Source organism: Microcebus murinus, chromosome 30, assembly GCF_040939455.1.
Source record: "Microcebus murinus isolate Inina chromosome 30, M.murinus_Inina_mat1.0, whole genome shotgun sequence".
NCBI lineage: Eukaryota > Metazoa > Chordata > Mammalia > Primates > Cheirogaleidae > Microcebus > Microcebus murinus.
Genome location: NC_134133.1, coordinates 5056757 through 5079064, shown reverse-complemented (window position 1 = coordinate 5079064; position 22308 = coordinate 5056757). Strand labels below are relative to the sequence as shown.

The following is a 22308-nucleotide window of genomic DNA, read 5'->3' as shown; positions in this document are numbered from 1 at the left end:
GGGGGAAAAAAAGGGAGAAAGAAAGGAGAAAAGAAAGAAAAAGGAAGAAGGATGGAAGGACAAAAGGAAGGAAGGAAAAAGAATGAAAAGGAGGGAAGGAAGGAAGGAAGGAAGGAAGGAAGGAAGGAAGGAAGGAAGGAAGGAAGGAAGGAAGGAAGGAAGGGAGGAAGGGAGGGAGGGAGGGAGGGAGGGAGGGAGGGAGGGAGGGAGGGAGGGAGGGAGGGAGGGAGGGAGGGAGGGAGGGAGGGAGGGAGGGAGGGAGGGAGGGAGGGAGGGGAAGGAGGGAGGGAGGAAGAAAGAAAGGAAGACAGAAAAAGAGAAAGAAGTAAGCTGTATGGAAAAGGCTACTCCACAGCATCATCTATGCTTAGGGACCCATCAGAAAGGACCAAGGGAATAAATATCACCACCTTAATCCCTCTTACCCTCTATTTTCCTGGCAGTATGTCCCATTGGGATGCCTCAGAGAAAGGGGGGCTCGTCAATGTGGCTCGTTAGGTCAGCCTGCTGGGACATGGTATGGGTAGGAACATGGCTCTGGAGGGACAAACAGAAGCACAATGTCTGCCTAAAGGAGACTATGCTTAACCATACCTATTCTACCCACCAAATGATGCTGTGTACCCTTCATTCAGGAAATGGTCATTGCTTGGCCACTCTGTGCTAGCACTTTGCATTGGGCTGAGGATACAGAGATGACTTTGCAACGGCTGAGGATATTATCGTGCCCTTGAAGAGCTTAGACTCCTGGTCTTCAGAGAATGTGTCTTGAATGTTTTTGACCTGCTGTTTTTACTACCATTTGATCTCTTTTCACATTTCTACCCAAATATCCTAATTTTTTTCAGTCTTGTTCCGCGATATTCCTTAATTTCTTTTGTTTCCTCAAGCTTCTCCTCTGTGTTCAACTTCAGTGTGGAATTAGCCAGCCTTGAACTCTATGGAGGAAAGCTAATGATCTAGTGATCTAATAAATGTTCAAGTGATACTGATATTACTGTATCTCATTAGTATTTGAAAAGGAAAAGAGATAGTGTTGGCGAAAAACACTCTTTCTCCTACAAGGGAAATAAAAGACAAGAGGCCTAGAAAGGTCTGCCCTGACTCTATAGACCTACTCATATCAGAATAAATTACATTTTACCCATGGTAGGAGCTGTGCTCAGTCGAGGTGAGATTAAAGATTTCAAGGCTGTTCCATAAATGGATTGAGTGTAAGTGCTCTCATTGCTATAGCTTAAAAGAGTTGAAATTGTCCCTGAAGCAGAATGGAAGCACCTTAGCTTACTCTCTTGGTCATTTATTAGTATGGCCAAAGTAGTCCTATCTTGGATTACTTCCCCTCCCCCTCCACAATGGAGAGATCTTCTTGGCTCTGGAATTTGCCTCTTAGTGTTTGTTAAATGCTTAAAAAGCTAGGCCTCCCACTGTCTAAAACCTTGAAGCAGACAGGCCTGAAAGGACCCCTTTAGGGAGGCCAGATGTTTAGAAATAGAAGCTATAAGGGAAAGGAAGGTTGCATTTGCCAGGAGGTGTGTCCAACAAAGAGGAGACAAGCTTTTCCATTTAGAGAGGGAAAAAGTCCTTTGAAGTTATGAGAAGGCCATGCTGAATTGAAAGATCAGAGTTGAAGATCTGACCATATTGGAAATTAGCATTGCTAATGAGGTTTTCAGAGAATCACAGATTATTTTAATCTACTTAACCTTCTCTATAAATATTTGACTTAGAAAACACTGTACTTCTATTTTTAATAGTCTAATAACGGATGAATGTTATTTTTAAGGCAGTAGCAACAATGTTAATATCATTTTTTTCCAACAAGAACCATCAAATAATAACACATTGCTTTATTTTTGTCATTCCCAATTCCATGTCAGAGAGTGGTAGCCAACTGTCTAAGCTGCCTGATATATGGGAAGGTGAGGACAGTCTAAGTGGCTAGCTGACAAGGCTATTTGTTCTCTACTGACAAATGTATGGCCAAGTATCCAAATGTCGGCTGCTCTACATGGGCCTAGATGAGCTGAACCCTGGGAACCCAAGCTTTTAAAAGACAGCTGATCAGTCTGGTTTACAAAAAGAGCTCACTACCCTCTTTGGCATGGCTGCAACCCTTCCAGAATGTTCCCTGAATGAGAAGGTCAAAACACCCTGTGTCTGCTAATATGAATGAATCAGCTGCCCTTGTTCATCATTTCAAATAGTCTTGCATTTCAAGGCTGAGCTCCTTTGATAAACTTAGGTTTTTTTACCACTATCTCAAGCCTGACTTGTTCTCATGTTGACTCAGTTTCCATCGTTTGTTTATTGATCCGCCATGTATGTATTGGGCACCTACTATGTAACAGGTACTATCCTAAACACCTAGAATACGATGTTGAGCAAAACAAACAAGCTTCCTGTTTATGTGGGGGTTATCTCTTAGCAAAGGGAAATAATTAAATGAACAGCTCCTCAGTCTTTTGGCTAAGATCAAGTGTAATAATTAAATGAACAAATAAGAAAGAACATACCAGGCAATAAGAAGCACAAAAAGAAAGAAAACAAAATTAAAAAAACAGTAACACACACAAACACAACAACAAGAGATACAGGATAACATGAAAGGGAATGACTGGAGAAAGAAAAAGGCATTTTTAGAGGAGGCAGTCTGGGAAGAAGGACCCTGCAAGGAGAAGAAAGTAGAGCTAGGAATTGAATGACAAAGTAAGAGAGACAGGAGAAATAGATCCAAGGAAACCCTCCAGATAGTTCCAGATCTTTCCAGATTGTTCTAGATCATTCCAGACAAAAGGAATAGCAAGTGCAAAGGCATAAAAAGCCAATGTGGCTGAGGGGTGGGGAAGGAGAAGGTTGGAATTGGATAAAAGCAAAAAGAGAGATGGGAGACAGATCAGATAATGCTTTAAAGGCATAGGGAAGGGTTTAGATTTTACTTTAAGCCTACTGGACAGCTGTTGAGATATTTTTCTCAGATAGGTTATATGATCTAATTTATACTTTAATTATGGGCAGCATATAAAGGGTGCTTTATAGGAGTAAGAGTGAAAGCAGTGGGACTACAGAGAGCCCATTGCAGTGGCCCACGCCAGAGGTGATAGTGGCAAGGTGTTAGCAGGGGAGGCATAGAGAATGTTAATCCTGTATCTGGAACAAAATAGGAGGCAGGAAAAGCTAACCCAACTGGCAGATTAGAATCTACCTATTAGTCTTAGAAACTTATCTGGCTGAAGTTGACCCAGAAAGCTCTTTAGAGATAATTCAGTGGAAATCCTTCAATTAAAGCATGAGAAAAATTGAGGCATGGACAAATTCAAGGACACATCGAGGGTCATAGAGCAAACCACTAGCAAACCCAACACTGAGCCTCATACTTCCTATCTTCCCAGGTGTTAAACAATGTGCTCAAGTTCATGCAGAATCCAGCAAGGCCTGGGCATGGGTCTTGTTGGCTTGATAAACCTTCTATCTGCACCAGGGATTCCCAGTATCTATGGTGTGGATCTGCACACTGGGACAGTTTAGGAGATATTGCAAGGCCACAAGTCCAAATGTGGATTTGTCATAACATGTGTACAGAGGAAATAAAAGTGTAAGCTCTGTCGTGTGGCATCTAGAGCAGAGTGGGCAACAGCTTCTACATGGCGTCCAACTAGGCTCAAATCTTAGCTTTGCCAATTATCGACTGTGTACTTTTTGATAAGTCACCCCACTCTTTGGGTCTCAGTTTCCTCATCTGTAAACTGGAATGAAAATAATACTTCTTTGTAGCTTTGTGAGGTCCACGTAAGGTGCTATACCAACATATACTTAGGTAAAGACCTGGCACAAATATTCAAGAAACATTCACTAAGAATATGTGAGAGACAAAACTTTCTTTCTTTTACTTGATATGGGGCTCTTAATATCCAAAATTGCTCACTGGCTACCCTGAGGAAACCATTAAGTGTGGTTCCCCCACACAGGTGCACTGCTGGAAGCAGCAGCCTCCTCGGCTCCACACTAACCCTGCCCCTTGTCAGCCACCTGCAGGAACTGTGGCCTTCCGCACAGAGCCATCATTCCTCCGGGCAATCCTCCTTGCATTGACTCTGCAAATGCTTACTGAGTGCTCACTTAAACGCCTGGTGATTCTCAGCCTTTTTTTTTTTTGCCTTCAGATGTGTTCACTGGCTTAATTTACTCTGCTGCGTAACTTCTGTCATTGAAGTGCGGTGATTTTTCCAATAAGCAGGTGAGGGGTGGCCATGGAGGACTCAGGGAGAAAAGGTTCCCCTCCGAATTGCAAAGAGGCAAGCACAGTTTGAGGAGTTGCTACGTACCGTGAAGGTTCATGCTTAAGGGAATAAACAGATCAAAGAAACAGGAGGAGAAAGGGAGCTAGAGGTCCCTGAACTCAGTTGGCATGTGTTTCGTGTAGGTTTGAAAGCACTGGTGCCAGTATACCCATTTTACAGAGGGCAAACTAAGGCTCAGAGACCTTCAGGAGCTTCCTGAATCACATGGCTAGTAAGTGGAGGATTGGAACTAGAACTGAAGGTGCCTGATCTCTTACCATGGTTTTTTGGTTGGTTTGTTTGGTCCCCAACCTCTCCTCCTCCCTCCCCACTGAGTTGTTACTGTGTGTACAGGGAAAGGAAGAAAGGGAGTAAGAGAAGAGATGACGGTGATGGTGATGGTGTGGTGGTGACAGTGTGTGTGTGTGAGAGAGAAACAGAAAGAAAGAAACAGAGAGAGGGACTCAAAGAAAGACTTGGGACAGATTCTGAATTAATACCCACCTACAAAAAACATGGCCAGCCTATGTGAGTTTCAGCTGGGCCATCACCAGCTGCACAAAGGCTATAGCAGAGACATCTGCACCAGCCTGACAACACTCCTGCACCGAGTGAGGTCCTGAAGCCAGGGACACGCGGGCAGAGGCGGACAGCTTTCCCTTCCCTGTGCTGTGGTCTAGGCCTGCAGGAGAAACCGTCCCCAGGACACCAGCGTGAGAGACCATGGGACCTGTGAATTCGGAGCCAATGCCCCCAAACCACATTGCCTCCAGGTGCCATGATTTTGGCCCTTTGCAGTAGTTAAGCTGGACCCCTTCCTACAGAGGCTTTTTTGCAGAAAAAGTAGATCCAGATCCCATTTAAACCTCTAAACCCTTTTTAATTTTGAGATTTTGTAGGAGACAGCTTTAAGCAACACTCCTATGATGAGAGAGCAACCAAGTTGTAATTTGTCCCTTCCACAGTTGCCAGAGCCTGAAAAGCCCGCCGTCCAGTCCTGTCACCTTAATGATTATTTACGGGCAGTCTATGAATTTCCCAAATGGGGATTATGCATAACATCTATGCATTTACATAAAAACGAGGGCAATTTTTATTTAACAAACATGTCAACATTTACTTAATCTATGCAAATCTATTCATAAGAATTGTATAAAACCCCTGCTCCCCCCTACACACCCCCAACACACAAAATCCTGGCTCCTTTTTATCTCCCAGTTTGTTTTTAAGCACTGTGCTTGAGGGAGGAGGGGGCTTGCAGAGAAAAGGGGAGACGGTGCCTCTCTTGGTGATGCAGCCTGCTTGTGCAAGGCGGCCCTGCACTTTCACTTGTGAGCAAAGAGCCAAGTGTGGGAGCTCACCATGGTGGTAACCACCTCCCCACGACGCAGGCAGCCTTCACCAGAGGGAAGTATCAGGTTCCTGTACTCGGCTGTGGGTTGTCACCATCTAATAATATGACCGTTTTGCCATCTCTCTGCAAATAAGGCAGAAGCTGCTACCTGATTGGTATAACATCTCACTTTCCCTCTGCATTGATTTTCTTGTTCTCCTCCTTTGCTTCATAAAAGAGGGACAAGTGGCTGGTGCTGTGGACAGAGAAGCTTTGTTTTTAGTATGAGACAACCTCTATTTTCTTTCAGGAGAGGGAAGTTGGATTATCAATTCTTTTGTAAATGTGTATGGTGATATTTGCTCCGGTAAGTTTATATCTATCTTGATTTACAGCTGGCTCTGTATGTTGTGTGTGTGTGTGTGTGTGTGTGTGTGTGTGTGTGTGTGTGTGCATAGGTACATTTGGGCTGTACATTTTTCTTTCCAAATATTTTTTAAATCTTTAGTGACAATATCTCTGTTTTGTTTTGCTTTTTTTACTTTGCTTTCTTGTAGTCATATGTTTAAACCAAAGAGGCTATGTGTTGCTGGTAGCGTAATGTTATCTTAGCTATTGAAGTATATGCTGGGTTTCTTTTAACGTCGTAGTAAGGAAACTAAACAAACTTGTACTGGGCTTTATAAAAATGTAATGTCACTTCACCCCACCACGTTTTGGAGTGTTTAATATCCTCAGTGCATGCATGGTGCTGCAACCTGCTTACCATTTTAATTAAAGTTTCTTTGTCGGTGTCAGAATGAGAATTTCTAAAACTCTTTAAATAGCTACCAAATATTGTATGCCGAGCCGAAAGATGTGTGCTAATTCCATAAGGTCTCATACCAATGTAGAGTGAATGAGTTTCCCCAACGATCGGGTGCACACACCTTTAAAAGAATTGAATGTGCAAAGTATTCAGATCATGAAAGTAAAGCCCTAGCAGTCCATGAAAAGCTGTAATTACAAGTGGCTGTTGCTTCTCTTCCGTCTTTTCTTTGCACTGTGTATTTGTGCCACCATCTGTCAAATGCCCAGCCCTGGCTCCCATATTTCTATATCTGAAGCTAATCAGGAGAAAAGTTGCTGTTATTAAATTCAAACTAGTACAAAATGACTGGTCAACACTGGAATGCTTTTAAATGCATTACCTGGTTAACTTTGTCTGTGAAATGCTGCATTTTCTTCCCTCCTTTGAGAAAGAACCTGCTTTTTTTGCCCCAGAGAGTAAAACATGGTCTAAATTCTCTGTTGTTAATTCAGAAGTCTGGGGAAAAGTATATTAATATAATTATTCTAGACAGAGATGATAAGGTGATTAAGTAATTGCTTTAATGGAAACCAACTGATGCTTTAATCTTCTCTTTTTATTACACAATCAACAAATCTGCATAGTCTTTTTCACGATGAAAATGAGCAAGAGAATATATTGATAGTGAAAGTTAAAGGCACAGTTGAATGTGAAGTAAGAGGAGGTCTGACTATATATTTTTCAGAGATTTTGAAAGTAAAGTTGTGAATATCATCATGCCTAGAGCTCTTGGGCATAGATTTTTTTTTTTTTTTCAGAAGAGCAATTTTTCAGATTCTGAAGTGGTCTTAGAAATAGTGGTCATAGAAATAGTGATATGCTGTCTGGGAATGTGCTGACCCTCCTATCTGCTCCCTTTGGCCTTGCCACCACTAGCACACCCCTTGCACGCCACAGTGAAGCTCCTCGTTCTGGCAAATAGGCTGAATTTTGATTCATCTAACTCAACCTCAGAAATAGACAAATCTCTCAAGCCTACACAAAGTTATTATGTTGCCTTGTTACTGGTCTCAATAAATATGTTTCTAATAATGCTCTTAGATGCCATAAATCCTAGCTGGAACCCAGTGCTCCTTAACAAATAGTTTGTTGGAAAAACAAATAAAACTTTTATGCTTGGGCTGTTGCCAATGACTGGTAAGTGAGCTCATCAGCATGGAACATCCCTTCTCCCCTCCCCAAACACACACCTCCAAGCCCCCACCATTGCTTAATATTTTCTATTATCATTCTCCTTTCATGGCCATTTTGTAACAGGTTGTATATAAAGTCTTAGCTGTAGACGGAGTGTATCATCATCTGAAGCTATTCAGTAATATAAATTAATGAAGTTTCAGAGCACAGCGTGCACCCTGCATGTGAAAGTTTCTGACTTTTCCTCCCGATTGCTAGCTTACAGGAATGTTAGGGCTCCAAGCATGTTCAGACCCACTGCCTGGAAGGACAACAGGGCATCTGAATCTTAAACAGGTCAGGACATAGAGTTTGAATTAGAGCTAATGCACACAGTCTTTAAAAGTATCACTTCTGAAAAATCCATGATGCCATAGCCAGAAAATCTGTTGTAATCTCTTCTGAGGCAGGAAATTCTGTGCCATCTCGGGGAAAATAATAAAGGCATTTTTAAAAAAAATTTCACAATGAGATCATCTATTCTTTGTAGCATAATGAAGAATGCAATAGTCATTCTATTTCGTAAGTACCTGCTCTATGCCTGGCACATGGCTTATCTCCTTCCATCTTCACAACCCCTCTATGAGGGAGAGGACATTACCTCCCCATTTTACAGATGAGAGAATGGAGATGAAGGATGAGGCTGGCAGGCTCATCCCAGAATCATACTCTTCATCTCTCCCCTCTGTCGGGGTTTGTCTTCATCAATACAGCAAACACCTAGACTGGAATGACTTACAGGGGCTCACAATAATACATCATATTTTCATTAGTATGTTCCCCCTTCTGACACTATATAATCTCCTTCCCAGACTGTGTCTTTTTTTAAGTATTTGAATAAGACTATGTCTGGTTATATACTCGAAGCTGAAGAATGTGTGCTTCATTTCCACTCAATTTGTGCAGATACAAAGATGCAGATGTGATCAAAGTGGGCCAGCTTAGGGTAAGATATATGCAGAAGTGGCTAAATTAAGGTAGCTTTTTTAATTGATTGAAATTAATCCATTCCTTTGGATTTCAATCTTTTGGACATAAAGTCAAAATAAAGGTACCTTGATAGCTTAGAAATATCAATATCTCAAGGCATCTGGTTTGTTATTGATGCAAAATAGAAAAAGCAATTCCAACTGAATTATTTGTGGAGCACTTTATGGAATTCTCACCTTCCTCTGATTTACCCCCACCATGATTTTCTTTCTATTCTTTGGCTAACTGGAAAAGGCTGAGGTAGCACTTCAGGTAGAATATTGCGAAGTCTCTGTACCACCTGGGTAATTTAAAAAGGAACACAGGTACTGATAAGCATTCTGAGAAGCGTGACAAAGTTGAAATTCAGAGTCCCCAAATGCATTCCTCTGCACCTGAGCTCCCCATTTGAAATCCACTTGAGCCAATAAAATTCAGATGAGTCTTGGAGGGGGAAAATGTAACTGACATAGAATCAATATGTTTGAAATTTCTCCCCAAGTGGCAGGTTTTGGGCTGGAGGCAGGGCATGCCAGCCATAAGGTGAGTCTGTGAAATGCTGCATTTTCTTCCCTCCTGTGAGAAAGAAATTATGAGGATAAAAGTGTTACTAGAAGATAGAACCTAGCTCAGGATGCACTTGCTATATTTTACCAAAACCCAGAGGTATCTAAACAAAGACCACCCACCACAAATTGGAAGTGCTACAAGTCAAGTTTTGAAGTTTTTAATACAATAAAGACTCCTTGGTGTGCTCTGCTGTGTCTAATAAACAAGGGCTTTTGAGGTACCCCAGTGTAGCGACCCAATTAATTAAAAAGAGTGCAGAGTGCAATACCCAATAAAATATGTTTAAAAAAGGACAGTCATTTTTGTCAGAAGCAAGCTTGGTAACTCATTGATTCTGCATCATCTCTTTTTCTTGTTCCTAAAAAGAGTCATAATTCGGTAGTTTAATCAGAAAGTGTGGTATTAGAGCCGGTATTGATAAATAAATTTAAATTAATTTGCTTTTTCCAACAGCATTTATGAGAGTTCTGAATATACTAACAGCCACTGAATGAGAACTTTTACTTTAATGAAATATGTTGTGCTCAGCTACAGTGTTCACCAAATATAGGCTATCCCTTAAAACAAATCTTAGAGACAGTTTTATAAAGTATATCATATTTCAGTCTCTAGCTAGAAGGTACTACTTTCTCTGGTGAAGTGAACAAATCCCAAATAAATAGTAGTGGAGATTGTACTCCATCTTACCTAGGTTTCCTTCTGCCCTTTCTTTGGCATGGATCAATCATTAAGTATTTTAAAATAATCTATTAAGTACGGAACAAGCAGCTGGTGTTTACTCATAATGCCTGTTGGACTGGCCTTGGATTTATCATCAAACAGAGGCTGGTGTACAAACAGAGCAGTGGTCCTATTCCATACTCATGTGAGAAGATGGCATCAGTGAGTATTTGAGCCTGAAATTAGCACATGAAGTACTAAATCTTCTAGAAGAGTCTCTTGAACATCAGTATGTCTTTAAATGTTTAAAGATTCGGGGTTTGAAAATGGAAACACCTCAGTCTCTGCACTCTGCAGACTAATGGATCTGCATAATTAATACATTTTACAGTGATCATTTTTAACACAGATTCTAGCCAAAAGTACTAATGGAAAAGTGTTCAGGGGCAACTCTGAACACATTTCACTATAGTTTCTGGAAGCTTATTCGTGACTCAGGGCCATCAGTTTACTGTGGAGCTTTGGGTTGGCTACTGTGAGTGAATATCATGTCATTATGGTCCTTTGGTGGGGAGTGATGTGTTGGCCATAAAAAGTTTCTACTGGTAATCCCCATGTGACTTCTTTCGCCTTACAGAATCTTTAAATCCTCCAAAATTAATATGCAGAAAGTGAAGACTTTCTGGCAATGATATGAAAAATATTTTAGGCTTACTCTGTTTCTGAACAGGAAATAATAGAGGGAAAAAAGTTTTAATTGGAGACAGATTTGAGAAAAGGGCTGGAATGTTGACTTCACAGGGCTATTCTTTCATTCAGTAAATACATAAGGATGCCTACTACGTGCCAGGCACCACGCTTGGCACAGGAGGTACAGTGATGAACAAAATAGATATAATATCTGCACTCCCAGAGCTAAATGCCTTCATTTTCTACTTTCTCACCTACACCTCGTTTCTGTTTCATGGACCAGGATGTGTCCTCTTAAAAGCGTAATTGAACTGTTCTAGTAAGGCATTTGCAGGAAATATGTGCTTTTGGTCCTATCCGTTCAAGCTCACTGAAGGAACAAGAGAGAATCCACTTATTTACTGATGTGATTACCGTCTGCTGACATGCAGGGGTTTGAAACGGGAAGCTGGAAGAGGTTTCACAGTGCTTGTGTCTTACAAGTATTATTTATCACTCGTAGGCATTCTCAGATTTAATAGGCTATTCTCACTCTTGGCCAGTGTTAAGAGAGGAAAGAAAGGGAAGACGCTTTGACAGGGAAGAAACGTAAAGAAGATGGAAGAACAAACAGAAAAGATGCCTAGAGGAACTATAATTTTCCCTGGCAATCTGAAATAGATCTAACTTGCATTATCTGGTTTTCTGTGGGTGTTCATTCACTCACCCATTTATTCAACACATATATTTATATATTGAGTGCCCCTCTAGGCCAAGCACAGCGCTAGATGCTAGGGCACAGGAATAAGGATTCACTGGTTTCTAAATTCATGGAGCAAGAACTATCAGCCCAAGATTTCTCAACCTTGGTACTATTAACATTTAAGGGCAGATAATTCATAATTGTGAGGGGGTTGTTTTATGCATTGTGGGATGTTTAGCAGCATCCCTCACCTCTACCCACTAGATGTCAGTAGCAATCTCCACCCTCCACCGCACACCTCTCCCCCAGTCCCTCCCCTCTCTCCCCTGCAAGTTGTGAGAACCAAAATTACCTCCAGACATGGCCAAATTGCCCCTGGCTGAGAACCAGGGCAGGAAACTTAGTAATTGCCACCACCTTTGACCAAATCTTCCCACCATATTTCTACTTCCTTTCCTTTCAGATAGTCCACTGCATGGCTGATCTTAGGATTTTTAAGTTGCTTTCTCCAGATACACTGGCACAATTGGCCTAACAAAGAAAGTAAGACATCTCAAAGTCTTTTTACTATTATTATCCCTTATCTCTATACAACACTTCACCACATTCATGCAGCTTACCTTATCTCATTTGCTTCTAGCAATCAACAAATGAGGTGATAGTAACACATTATGACTTTTAACAGATGAGTATACGAACATTTAGATGGTTACGTGCGCATATTCATACAGCTAATAATGGATAGCACCTGGATTCACACTCATGTGTCCCCTGGCTAAAAAATCCAGGGGACTGGATAATTTTCTACAAAATTATATTTAATGGGAAAAAAAGAGATGTGTGTTTAAAGCACACCTTTTCTGTTTGAAGCTGTTTTGAACAATAAAGGCAGCACAGCAGTGGATGAAGGTCTATGGGCTTGGGCTTCCTAACGCAGCATTTATTAGCTGGGTGCTTTGGGACAGTCCACTTGCACTCTTAACGTTTCCTCCCTGGTTCAGGGAATGTAGAGTGAGACATTGCAAAAGCCACAAGAAGCCCTTAGAGATCAGCCTAGCACAGTGGAGAGCTTGCGGGTTTTGAAGTCAATTGGACCTGCTGTATGAGTCAGCATCATAGCAGGAAGCAGATGACACCTTCAAACTATCTGACCTCTTGCTCACAACTGTAAACCACTAAAACTTGATTTCTTTAAGTTCAGAAAACTGAAGCCCCAGTAGGTGAGTTGACTTGCCTGAGCCTTATGGTGAAGTCTGTGCAGAAGGAAGACAATAACAGAGCTCGCTGCCCTTCCAGCCCAGTGAGCTAAGGACCATTTCAAATGGAGGAAGACCAATTTACGGATCCGGCACATACCAGAAACATATGTGTTTTGGATTGTAGGCAGATATCTAGGTCCCTGAAATAGGTTTCTGTTTGTTTTTTTTTTTTTAATTGGGTACACCCAAGCTACTTCGGGTGTTACTTGAACCAAATTTCAGCCTCATTAAAGGCTATAGAGACACCATGCTCCTGGATGGGCCTTTGAAGAATGGTAGATTTGGACAACACCTTAAAGGCAGGTGGTGGCTTGCAGTGGGCTTGCAGTGGGCTCATGCCACGCACTCCTGAGCTTGGGTAGATGCAGGGCTTTCCTAGGAGAGAGGATGCATAGGTACCTGAGCCCCTCTCCTTGATCTTCTGATGAGCTGTTAAAAGGTGTCTGTAATTATCGAGACCCTGGGCATACTTGCCTAGATAAAAGGCTTCCACAGTGTATCGCTCTGGCAGAATTCCTAACAAGAAAATTGTCTTCTGCCCGCACTGCCTCGAAGCACTGAACTTGGAATGAGAGGAAATAGGTCCAAATATTAGTTCTGTGGTTTTTGAGTATGCATGGCCCTAGACAATTCATCTGCCCTCTCTGGGCCTTGTCCCCTTCATCTGTAAATGGAAATGAGTCCCTTCCCCATAGTTACAAGGAGGATTGCTCTCATTGGTGATGTGGGGAAGCACTTTGTGACTGTGCAGGCCTGGACAACAGCATCCTTATTTTCTTCACGGGTGGCCGAAGTCCATTTTGCTATCAGTTTTCATTCCATACCCTCCATGAGTGCGTGAGGTTACGGGAAATGATATCCCCAGTCTACCAGGAAAATGACTGCAGTTATGGGATGGCTCGAAAGTAGTGTGGAAATGGTTTGATGGGTCATTCCATCTCAAGGGGAGATTTATGCCATATTATAAATTGCACAAGCTGAGTATCATCACTGAAGAATAACTATAATAAAACCAAATGCAGTATGGATAAAGCCATTCCCTACGATTAGCTCATCATGTGTAATGCCCCCAGTTTTCAGTTCTACTTCCCTGGAACTTTTCGCCGCCATCAGCCTTGGCATATCCCATTCGTTGTGTGGTTAGGGAAGGGGGTTGGCATGGCCTGGGCATTGCCCATTAGGCTCTAACACGAATGACTTTAGCCCTCCCCTCTCTCCATATGGTCCCTGAAGCTCCTCAGGGAAATTGACAAATCATGACTGTAAGGTGCTCCCCCAGGGCCACAGCTCAGGGAGAGCCTCTGGCTGCCTGTCCTGGGTTCCTCGTTAGCCCCTGCTGCAGCAAATTCAAAGGTTTCTCACCTCTCATGTTTTATTTACCTCAAAGCGTCTCCTGACACATTTGATCAGAAAACTCAGCTTATATGTTTTTCCAAAGACCTTTATCTGCTGACGGTCCTCTTCCAGACTCCTTCCCCTCAGCTCACCTCTCTGCTGAGCGGTATTTATAAACTCCTTGTCATCCTAGGCGTTTGGAAAACACCCCCTACCTTCCTCCTCCGGACCAGTTCTCTGATACAGTTTTTTTTCTCCCTCTCCCACTGGCTCTATACTCGAAGAAAGTGTTTCTCGAAGTATTTTTCTGTGGTTCTCTTCAGGAAGGCAAGAATGTTTTCTTGTTCACTCACTCGTTCATTTCTTCATACAGTCATTCATTTATGCGTTCTACTGCGTTACTGAACAGCGCTGTGTGCTAGGCATTCTGCTAAGATTTGGGATACCGAGGTAATGAAAACAGATAGGGTCCCTATCCTCGTAAGATTTGCAGTCTAATGGGGGGAAGAGCCCATTTAAAAATCCCTCAAAAGTGATTTAATTATCATTGTAGTAAGTGCTAAAAATAAAAGCTAAGCCATCTTGGGTACTAATTATGTGGCAGGCACGGCTCCAAGTATTTTATGCATATTAATTCGTTTAATCCTGACAACAACTCTTTGAGAGAGTTAAACGAGGCCTTAAAATCTGAAGGGCATAGACTCATTTGGTAAATCCAGGAATATTGGAGTGATAACAACACAACAGGACAAACGCGAAGAGTTCACACAGCTGCTATTTATGCAGCGCTGACTGTTTACCAGGCTTTATGCTCTGTCCTTCACAACAGCGCCATGAGAGATCGCTATTGTTATTTTAAGGATGGAGAGAATGAGCTAGAGAGATTGAGCCACTTGTCCAAAGTCACGCATTTTGTAAGCGGTGACTCTGAGACTGTGGCTTAGCTGTGTTTGACCCCAAGTCTGGGCTCTTACCCACTAGGCGAACCTATAAAAAGCTGATATAGAATATTCCTCTTACCATTCATATCCTGGCAAGTACTGGTAGGAGAGAGAAAAAGAGGATCATTTTAAAGTGTATCTGAGTAAGAACCACAGTGATCCTGCCTGGTGATGAATGGAACTCGGCGGGGCTGGGACTGCTGGGTCCTTAGCCCTGAACCTTATTTCCCATGACGGTTTCCTGTTCAGAAAGGAGACTGAGGTCCAGCAGCATCAGCACCGCCTGGGAGCTTGTTGGAAATGCAGAGTCTCAGGTTCCACCCCGACCAACTGTGTCTCAGAGTCTACACTTCTATGATCTCTGCGTGATTCACATGCACAGTTAGGTTTGAGGAGCTTAGGTCTAGAACAAGTTAAATGACTAGGATTCTAGGCCGGGCGTGGTGGCTCACGCCTGTAATCCTAGCACTCTGGGAGGCCAACTCGGGCGGATTGCTGGAGATCAGGAGTTCGAGACCAGCCTGAGCAAGAGCGAGACCCCGTCTCTACTATAAATAGAAAGAAATTAATTGGCCAATCAATATATATAGAAAAAATTAGCCGGGTGTGGTGGCGCATGCCTGTAGTCCCAGCTACTCGGGAGGCTGAGGCAGGAGGATTGCTTGAGCCCAGGAGTTTGAGGTTGCTGTGAGCTAGGCTGATGCCACGGCACTTACTCTAAACTAGGCAACAAAGTGAGACTCTGTCTCAAAAAAAAATGACTAGGATTCTAGCCCTGATTGCAATCCTAACTGACCAGTTGTTCAACCTGGCCACATTTTCTTTGTCCTACCTCAGCCCTCCTCACAGGTGGGGTTGGGGGCAGGCAGAGCCTGGAACCACTGCGAAGGAAGATTCCGTGGAAGTTCCCAGTCTCTCCTTTACTTCTGGAATCAATTTCTCACAGTGAGGTCCAAGGACCACCCACATCAGAATGGCTTGGGGAGTTTATTTAAAAAATTATGTTTAGATTAAAAGCAGCTTCTTGAAATGGCAACGAATGCCAAGATAGGGTCTAGTAATGTCCTTAAACCCCAAGAGAAAATGGCTGTCAGATGAGAATTGAGTATCCCTCCTAAGGTATTTATCTGGAGCAAGCATGAAGTAAAGACATTGTCAGACAAACACTAAATCATGTTTAATCTTCACATTTAATTCATTTCCTTTTCAGAGAAACTATCACTGTGGAAATGTGTACTTTGGATCCACCCGGACATGAGATTCAAATTCTTGCTGTCATTACCCACTAGCTGTGTGACTTAATTGAGTAATTTACATTTTTCAGCCTCAGTTTTCTCGTCTTCGAAATGAGGAATCAGTTTTCTCCATTGAGGGGAGGGAGGAGCTGTTGCCAGGTTCTCTAGAAAGTGTGTAAGTGTGTGGCATACAGTACTATAGTAAATAAATCATGACATTATTGTTGGTTGTTACACAGAATGAAATTTCACAAAATCATTACTCTCAAATTATCTGTATTAGCATGCCATAATCATAACACAGATTCTTCCTGTAAGTAGAAACCTACTTTGTCTGAATAACTATTGAAGCAACGTTTAATTTAGCATTTAGCTCTTGGTGCTTCATTCATTCAACAAACGTTTATTAATATCCTACTAAGTGCCGGGAGCTTTCTCCAAGCACAGGGAATGCAGCTGTGTTGTATGCTGTTCAGAGGGGTAGGATCGGGGACAATAAACAAATAATAGGAAGCGTGAGATGGTGACAAGAGCTGTGGAGACATCAATCAGGTAAAGGGGATGGGTGGCTATGCAAATCCATATTTTAATAAATTGAATAAAACAGTAAATTTATCAGGGGAAACCTGCAGAAAAGTTTCAGAAATAACTATTTTCATCTTTGTGAGTTTTTGGATTTTCTCTTTAGGTTTTCTTTAAAATGAAGAGTCATAGTATTTGAAAAATCTCAATTGATTCACAGTTTGATGACCTTTGGAACCACCTCTACCATCCTCCCAAGAGGATGTGTAACTATTGCATGAACTACTGCAGGTTCGTGGCAGTCAGTACTTGACAAAGTCACCCGTCATTCCACGTGATACTAATAATAACCCCGTGAAACAGAGATTAATTATATATTGTGTTTCCATCAAGTGAGGAAAACCATGGGTCAGAGAGCCCATCTTCAATTGATGAGAATTTTATCACCAGTCAGTAGTGAGGCGGAGACTTGGGCTCAGTCCCTCTCTCTCCAGGTGCAGCGTAGACTCTACCACAGGGTCTCTGCTCATCTGACAAAGCCTGAAAAGCCTCCCGCAAAAGAAAGGTGAGGGCTCTGGAGTAGCAAAGTCTTATGTGATGTTATTGTTTTGCATTGTGAGGACTTGTTGGAGTTATTTTAGGTTTAAGCTGTTGCCTTTGTCTACATATAATCTGAAGGTGCTGAAGATGAAAACAGAATAAATGATATAAAGGCAAATGGAATTTATGAGGCATGGAGCATCAGCTTCAAGAGAATTTTAGATATATATAAAAAATTTGTTAGGCTATTATGGAATTTTCTGACCTCTACTTAAGTTTTAAAATGGACTTTTTAAGCGTTTGCCCCACTTATGATCTCTTTTAATACCTTCTGATTTAAACTTAGGAAAAGTTCTATTCTTATTGGCTCAAAATTGAGATTATATTTTAGTAAATTCTACCAGCTACATGTCCAATATGTGCCTTAGAAATGTAACATCTCTTCTTCTCATTCTCTTGCTAGTCCATAAACAATGCTATGATCTAATAGTTGAAATATTATAGCAAATATGTTGTTAAAGGAAAAAAATATCGCATCTAATTATTATAATTCTTCCAGCACAATTAGAACACAACTGGGCTTCAGAGCAGAGCGCACATCTTCAGTGCATTTGCTGAACATAGCAGCATCTAATGCATACTAAACACTCAATAAATCATCAATAGTTGATTGAGAAAATGAGTGAACAAATAAATAAATGGATGAATAACCATCTATGTCCCAGCCCTGTGCTCATGCATAAATATGCATGAGACACGATTTACGCCCCCAAGAGTCTATATTCTCATTAGGAGAGGCAGGTGTAGCAGATCCAGCAGAACCTGAAAGACAAAGGGACCAATTTTCCCTGGTGGGGGGGGGAGGAAGAACAGGGAATGTGTATTTGTTTCTTGCTTCTGCTTTAACAAAGTACCACAAACTTAGTGCCTTAAAACGATACAAGTTTATCTTACAGTTCTGGAGGTCAGAAGTGTCCTACAATCAAGGTGTCCACAGGGCTGCATTCCTTCTGGAGGCTCTAGGGGAGAATCCTTTTCCTTCCCTTCTCCAGATTCTGGAGGCTGCCTGCATGCCTTGGCTCATGGCCCCTTCTTCTTCTTTCAAACCAGTAGCCTGGTTCAGGTCATCCTTAAATTTTATTCTTTCTCTCTGTCTGACCTCTGCTCATGTCATCATGTCTCCTTCTCTGACTGGTGACCCATCTGCCTTCCTCTTATAAAGACTCTGGTAATTTCCCTGAACCCACCCAGATAATCCACCATCGTCTCCCCATCTCAGGGTCCTTAACTTAATCTGCAAAGATCCTTTTACCAAGTAATTGCATGGTAGATTAGTACATGGGCACCCCTGGGGGGTCCATTATTCTGTCTAACACGGAATGGTAAAGGAGTGATGTAAAAATAGCCTCATGGGGAAGTAGCACTTGAACTGAGCCCTAAAACACAAAGGTGAGGAAGGCACTCCAGGCAAAGACAACAGCATAGGGGAGGGCTTATGGCCAAATAATGGCCAAGATTGTTTGGGGTGGGGAGTTGTGAGTAATTTGTTGTTCACCAAAGACAATGGGGGGTCAGGCTAGAGAGGGAGGCAAGGACCTGAAGACAGGAGGCCTTGGATGCTGTGCTAAGGCAGTTAGACTATCTGGCAGGCAGTGGAGGACCATTGAAGGGTAAAGAGAGGCAGTATAGTCAGACTGGCATTCTAGAAAGTCAGCCCTTGCAGCAGCGTGGAGCCAGGATGTTTGGGGCAAGGCTAGAGGGAGGTACAGCTGATAAGACCCTGCCAGCACTCTGGACAAATGATGATAGAGGCCTGGGCCAAGGCACTACCAGGTGAATAGAGACGTGTGCACGCTACTGTTATGGACACAGAATCAGCAGAGGTAGGTAACTGCGTGAATGAGATGATGGAAACAGGAATGCAGGATGGCTCTCAGGTTTGGTTTTGTACCTTGGTGATGTGACAGAAGGAGGTACCATGACTGGCACTGGGCATATCTCAAATGAGGCCATCCCATGGCTTCTAGGAGGCACCCTGAAAGGAACACAGACGAGACATGCTCATTAAGCCCAGTATCCTAATGCCACACCAGAGAGGAAACTCTCACAGTGCTTGGCAAATGGGCTTGTTGTTTCATTTCTAATGTTTCACTGGACTTGCAGCATTAAGAAATGAGAACATTATAATCATCATCATCATTAAAGAGATCCGCTTCCTATGAGGCAAGCTCGACATTACCCAGCTCTTCCTACCTCCCTCTGGCGTGCGTCTACCAGTTCTTTTTAGGGAACATAAACACAACAACCGATAAAAGCCAAAGGCAGCAGTTTCCTCCTTTTGCTAGAGCAAGTCTGACACCTTCTTACATCTTTGTCCTGGCCTTTTTCTGAACTTGTCTCAAAACATCTCCTCTAATCCTCTTCCCCCAAGCCACTGGTTCTGTTAGGGATTTGGATTCCATCCCGGCACCTGCTAAATACCACAGCGAGGCTCAGCCTCACGCCCCACTCAGGGCATCGACAGGAGTCCCTCCACGATCTCACCTCACAGCAGGCTCTGCTTATCTTCGCCTGAAGGTACAGATGACGTTCAAGGGCGGGAAGGTGTCTCTGGATTTAGCTAAGCACTCAGGTCAGACGGTTTAGGGCTCGACTCCTGCCTTTGCCACTTACTCGCTGTGTGATGTTAGAGAAGTTACCATGTTATGAGCCTCATTTTCCCCAACTGTAGACCGAGGATAGTACTTATCTTGCAGGTATGTCAGGAAGATAATTTAAGATAATGGACGTGGAGCACTTTCTTCAGAACATAGAACATAGTAAATGCTCCCCAAACATTAGTTATTCTTAATATTAGTTATTTTATTCTTGATAATTACTATAGGGTGACTCGTAGAGAAATAACAAACAGATTTCATGGGGTTTACCCAGACTCCTCCTGAGGCCCTGCCTGGTCGTGCCTCGAGCCTCATCTCACACTCTTCTTCCCTTTCACCACTGCAGCTGCAGTAGCTTCCTTTCCTGTCCTCCGATGTGCCAAGTTCTTGTCCTTCTCAAAATCATCTGCCCAGGATTCTCCTTCTGTCCATCTCTAACTCATTCCAAGGCTAGCTCGTCTCAGTCTTTCAGGCCTGAGTGGCCCTCCTCAAAGAAGCTTTCCCTGTTCAGCTTATGGGAGGACCCTAAGACTGTGCCTGCTTATACCTTAATTTTCTTTATTACAATTTTGTATCGATTTACGTATATACACATACACCCTGTGTGTGTGTGACATCTATACAATGCCTGGTACTTAGTGTGCAGTCGGTAAATATTTACATCTAGAAGATATTCATTTTTTTATTTTAAGAAAAATGTCTGCATACCTCTGCTAAAACTCACTGGAAAAGGGTTATCTCAAGAAGAGCTACAGATCAGATAAAACCTTGAATTCAGTGGTGTGAATTTATACTCATTAGCCTCCAATTTAGGTTATTGAATTATGCTTTATTCCCAGAACACAGGGTACCAGCTTCCTAGAGTCACTGATAATAGAAGTCATGGAAAGGTGCCCTTCCTAATTGTACATTGATATAAAACAAGTTGAACCTTATCTCTTTCACATGATGATTTCCTCTTGCATCTATTATGACTAGGAGGAGATAAACATTAGACTGGAAAACGATTCTTTGCATACTTCAGTGCGCATCCATTAAAATGTGCGTTTATAACCGATCTCTGCTAAGGAAGTGCAAACACCATAAGGTTTTGATGCTCTCAGTCGGCCTCTTGGGTGTCGCTGGCAGTTTCCCATAAGGGGAAGGGTGCTGGCATGCACATCAAGTCCCCAACCATCAGGGACACGAGTGGGGGATGGGCTCCTCTGCTCTGTAGACACACAGTCCTGCTGCCACTGAGCTAGTGCCTTGGCCACTGCCACCCACAGCCCTCAGAGACTGGTTATTCCATTAGAAATAAATTTGGTGCCACACATAGTTATTGCGGTCTCATGTGAGCCAGCAGGTTTCCCAGAGGGGTTCTCCCACTTTCTTCTATAGTCCAGGGAACAAGATACAGATAAGTTACTTTACTGCAGAACATATTATAGTTTACTTTTGCAGGGAGGTGGTTTTCTTTCAGGTTAGCTCTTCTCTAAGAAGCAGGCTGTCTCAAAAAATCCAAACCCTGGATTTTCTTAATTAGAGGGCGTTCTGGTGCACATGGAAATTATAGAAAAAATCATTTGTGATATAATTCTAAAGGAAGTAATTTATGGTAAATACTGGAGAAAATTGGAAGGTGTGAAATAAGAAACCTAAGTGGGGGGATTGGACCAGGAAAGTGTCTTGGAAATAGAAGTTGCTTGAAAAGTGGCTGTGAATGAATGAACGTGAGGTCTTAGGAGGCCTCCATAGTCTGTCTCCAGCTGTGGCACCTGATAAATTGTGCTTCTCTGTAAGAACAGAGGTTCTTAGCCTGAGGTCATGGGTCTCTGGGTTGTCTATCAGAAACCTCTGCACACGGTCTCCGAACCCATGGCAATTTTTAAATATATGTGCAAGTGAGAAGTTTTCTACAGAGTAAGTCCACAGCTTTCAGTAGTTTCCCAAAGGGTAAACTGAGGTAAAACACCAGCCCATAGATACTCCTCATCTCATCCCATCAAGACTTTCCTAGACGACCACTATCAAATGTTCCCCCAGACAAGTTTACCTTATTCCAACTTCCAAGATGACCCCCCACCTTGGAATGTCAATCATTATAACTGTCATCTGTCTATTTTGTCATGTTTTTTTCTCCTTCCTTTCCCTTAAATGTCTTCGAATTTTATGTGGATACCCTTTTTCTCTAACATTTAGTTCCACATTATTTCCTTCTAGACTCTTACTTAACTATTTCTGGTGGACAACCCCCACCCCACCTAAGTACTTTGATATAAACTTGTGAGTTTCACTCTGTTTAGAGTGAGAGAAGGGATTCATTTCCATTAATTCAACAAATTAATATTAAATGCCTGCTATGAGCCATGCATTGTCTTTACCCTGATGTAAACTGCCATGTTGGTTTCTATTTACCTTCCTCAGATCACTTTTCCTTTCATATTGTTTCCTACTTTTTAATGTGCTTCTGCTGCCTGTCTAACTGGAGGTTTGCTCTGGGTGTACTTGCCCTTATTGGGGAGATTAGTATGCAGAGACTCTCACAGTACAAAGATTGCAAAGACAACCAAGCAATGGCCCCTGCCTCAAAGGGCTTGCAACCACGCTAGGAAAATAATGTCATGGCATCG

The 22308-nt window shown here is 42.4% G+C and overlaps 1 protein-coding gene across 2 annotated transcripts in view; it reads left to right on the top strand.

Annotated features, from left to right (window-relative positions):
* SYNPR (synaptoporin) overlaps positions 1-22308 on the top strand; it is a 260262-nt gene that overhangs the window by 123472 nt on the left and 114482 nt on the right. Inside the window, exon 1 of one of the 2 annotated variants that reach the window (XM_012769925.3) lies at positions 5597-5980. The exons of the other annotated variant lie outside the window; for it this stretch is intronic. Coding sequence (XP_012625379.1) covers positions 5957-5980 — 24 coding nt within the window. The 5' untranslated portion in view covers positions 5597-5956. Of the gene's footprint in view, positions 1-5596; positions 5981-22308 lie in introns of those variants that run through there. 2 annotated transcript variants of the gene reach the window in all.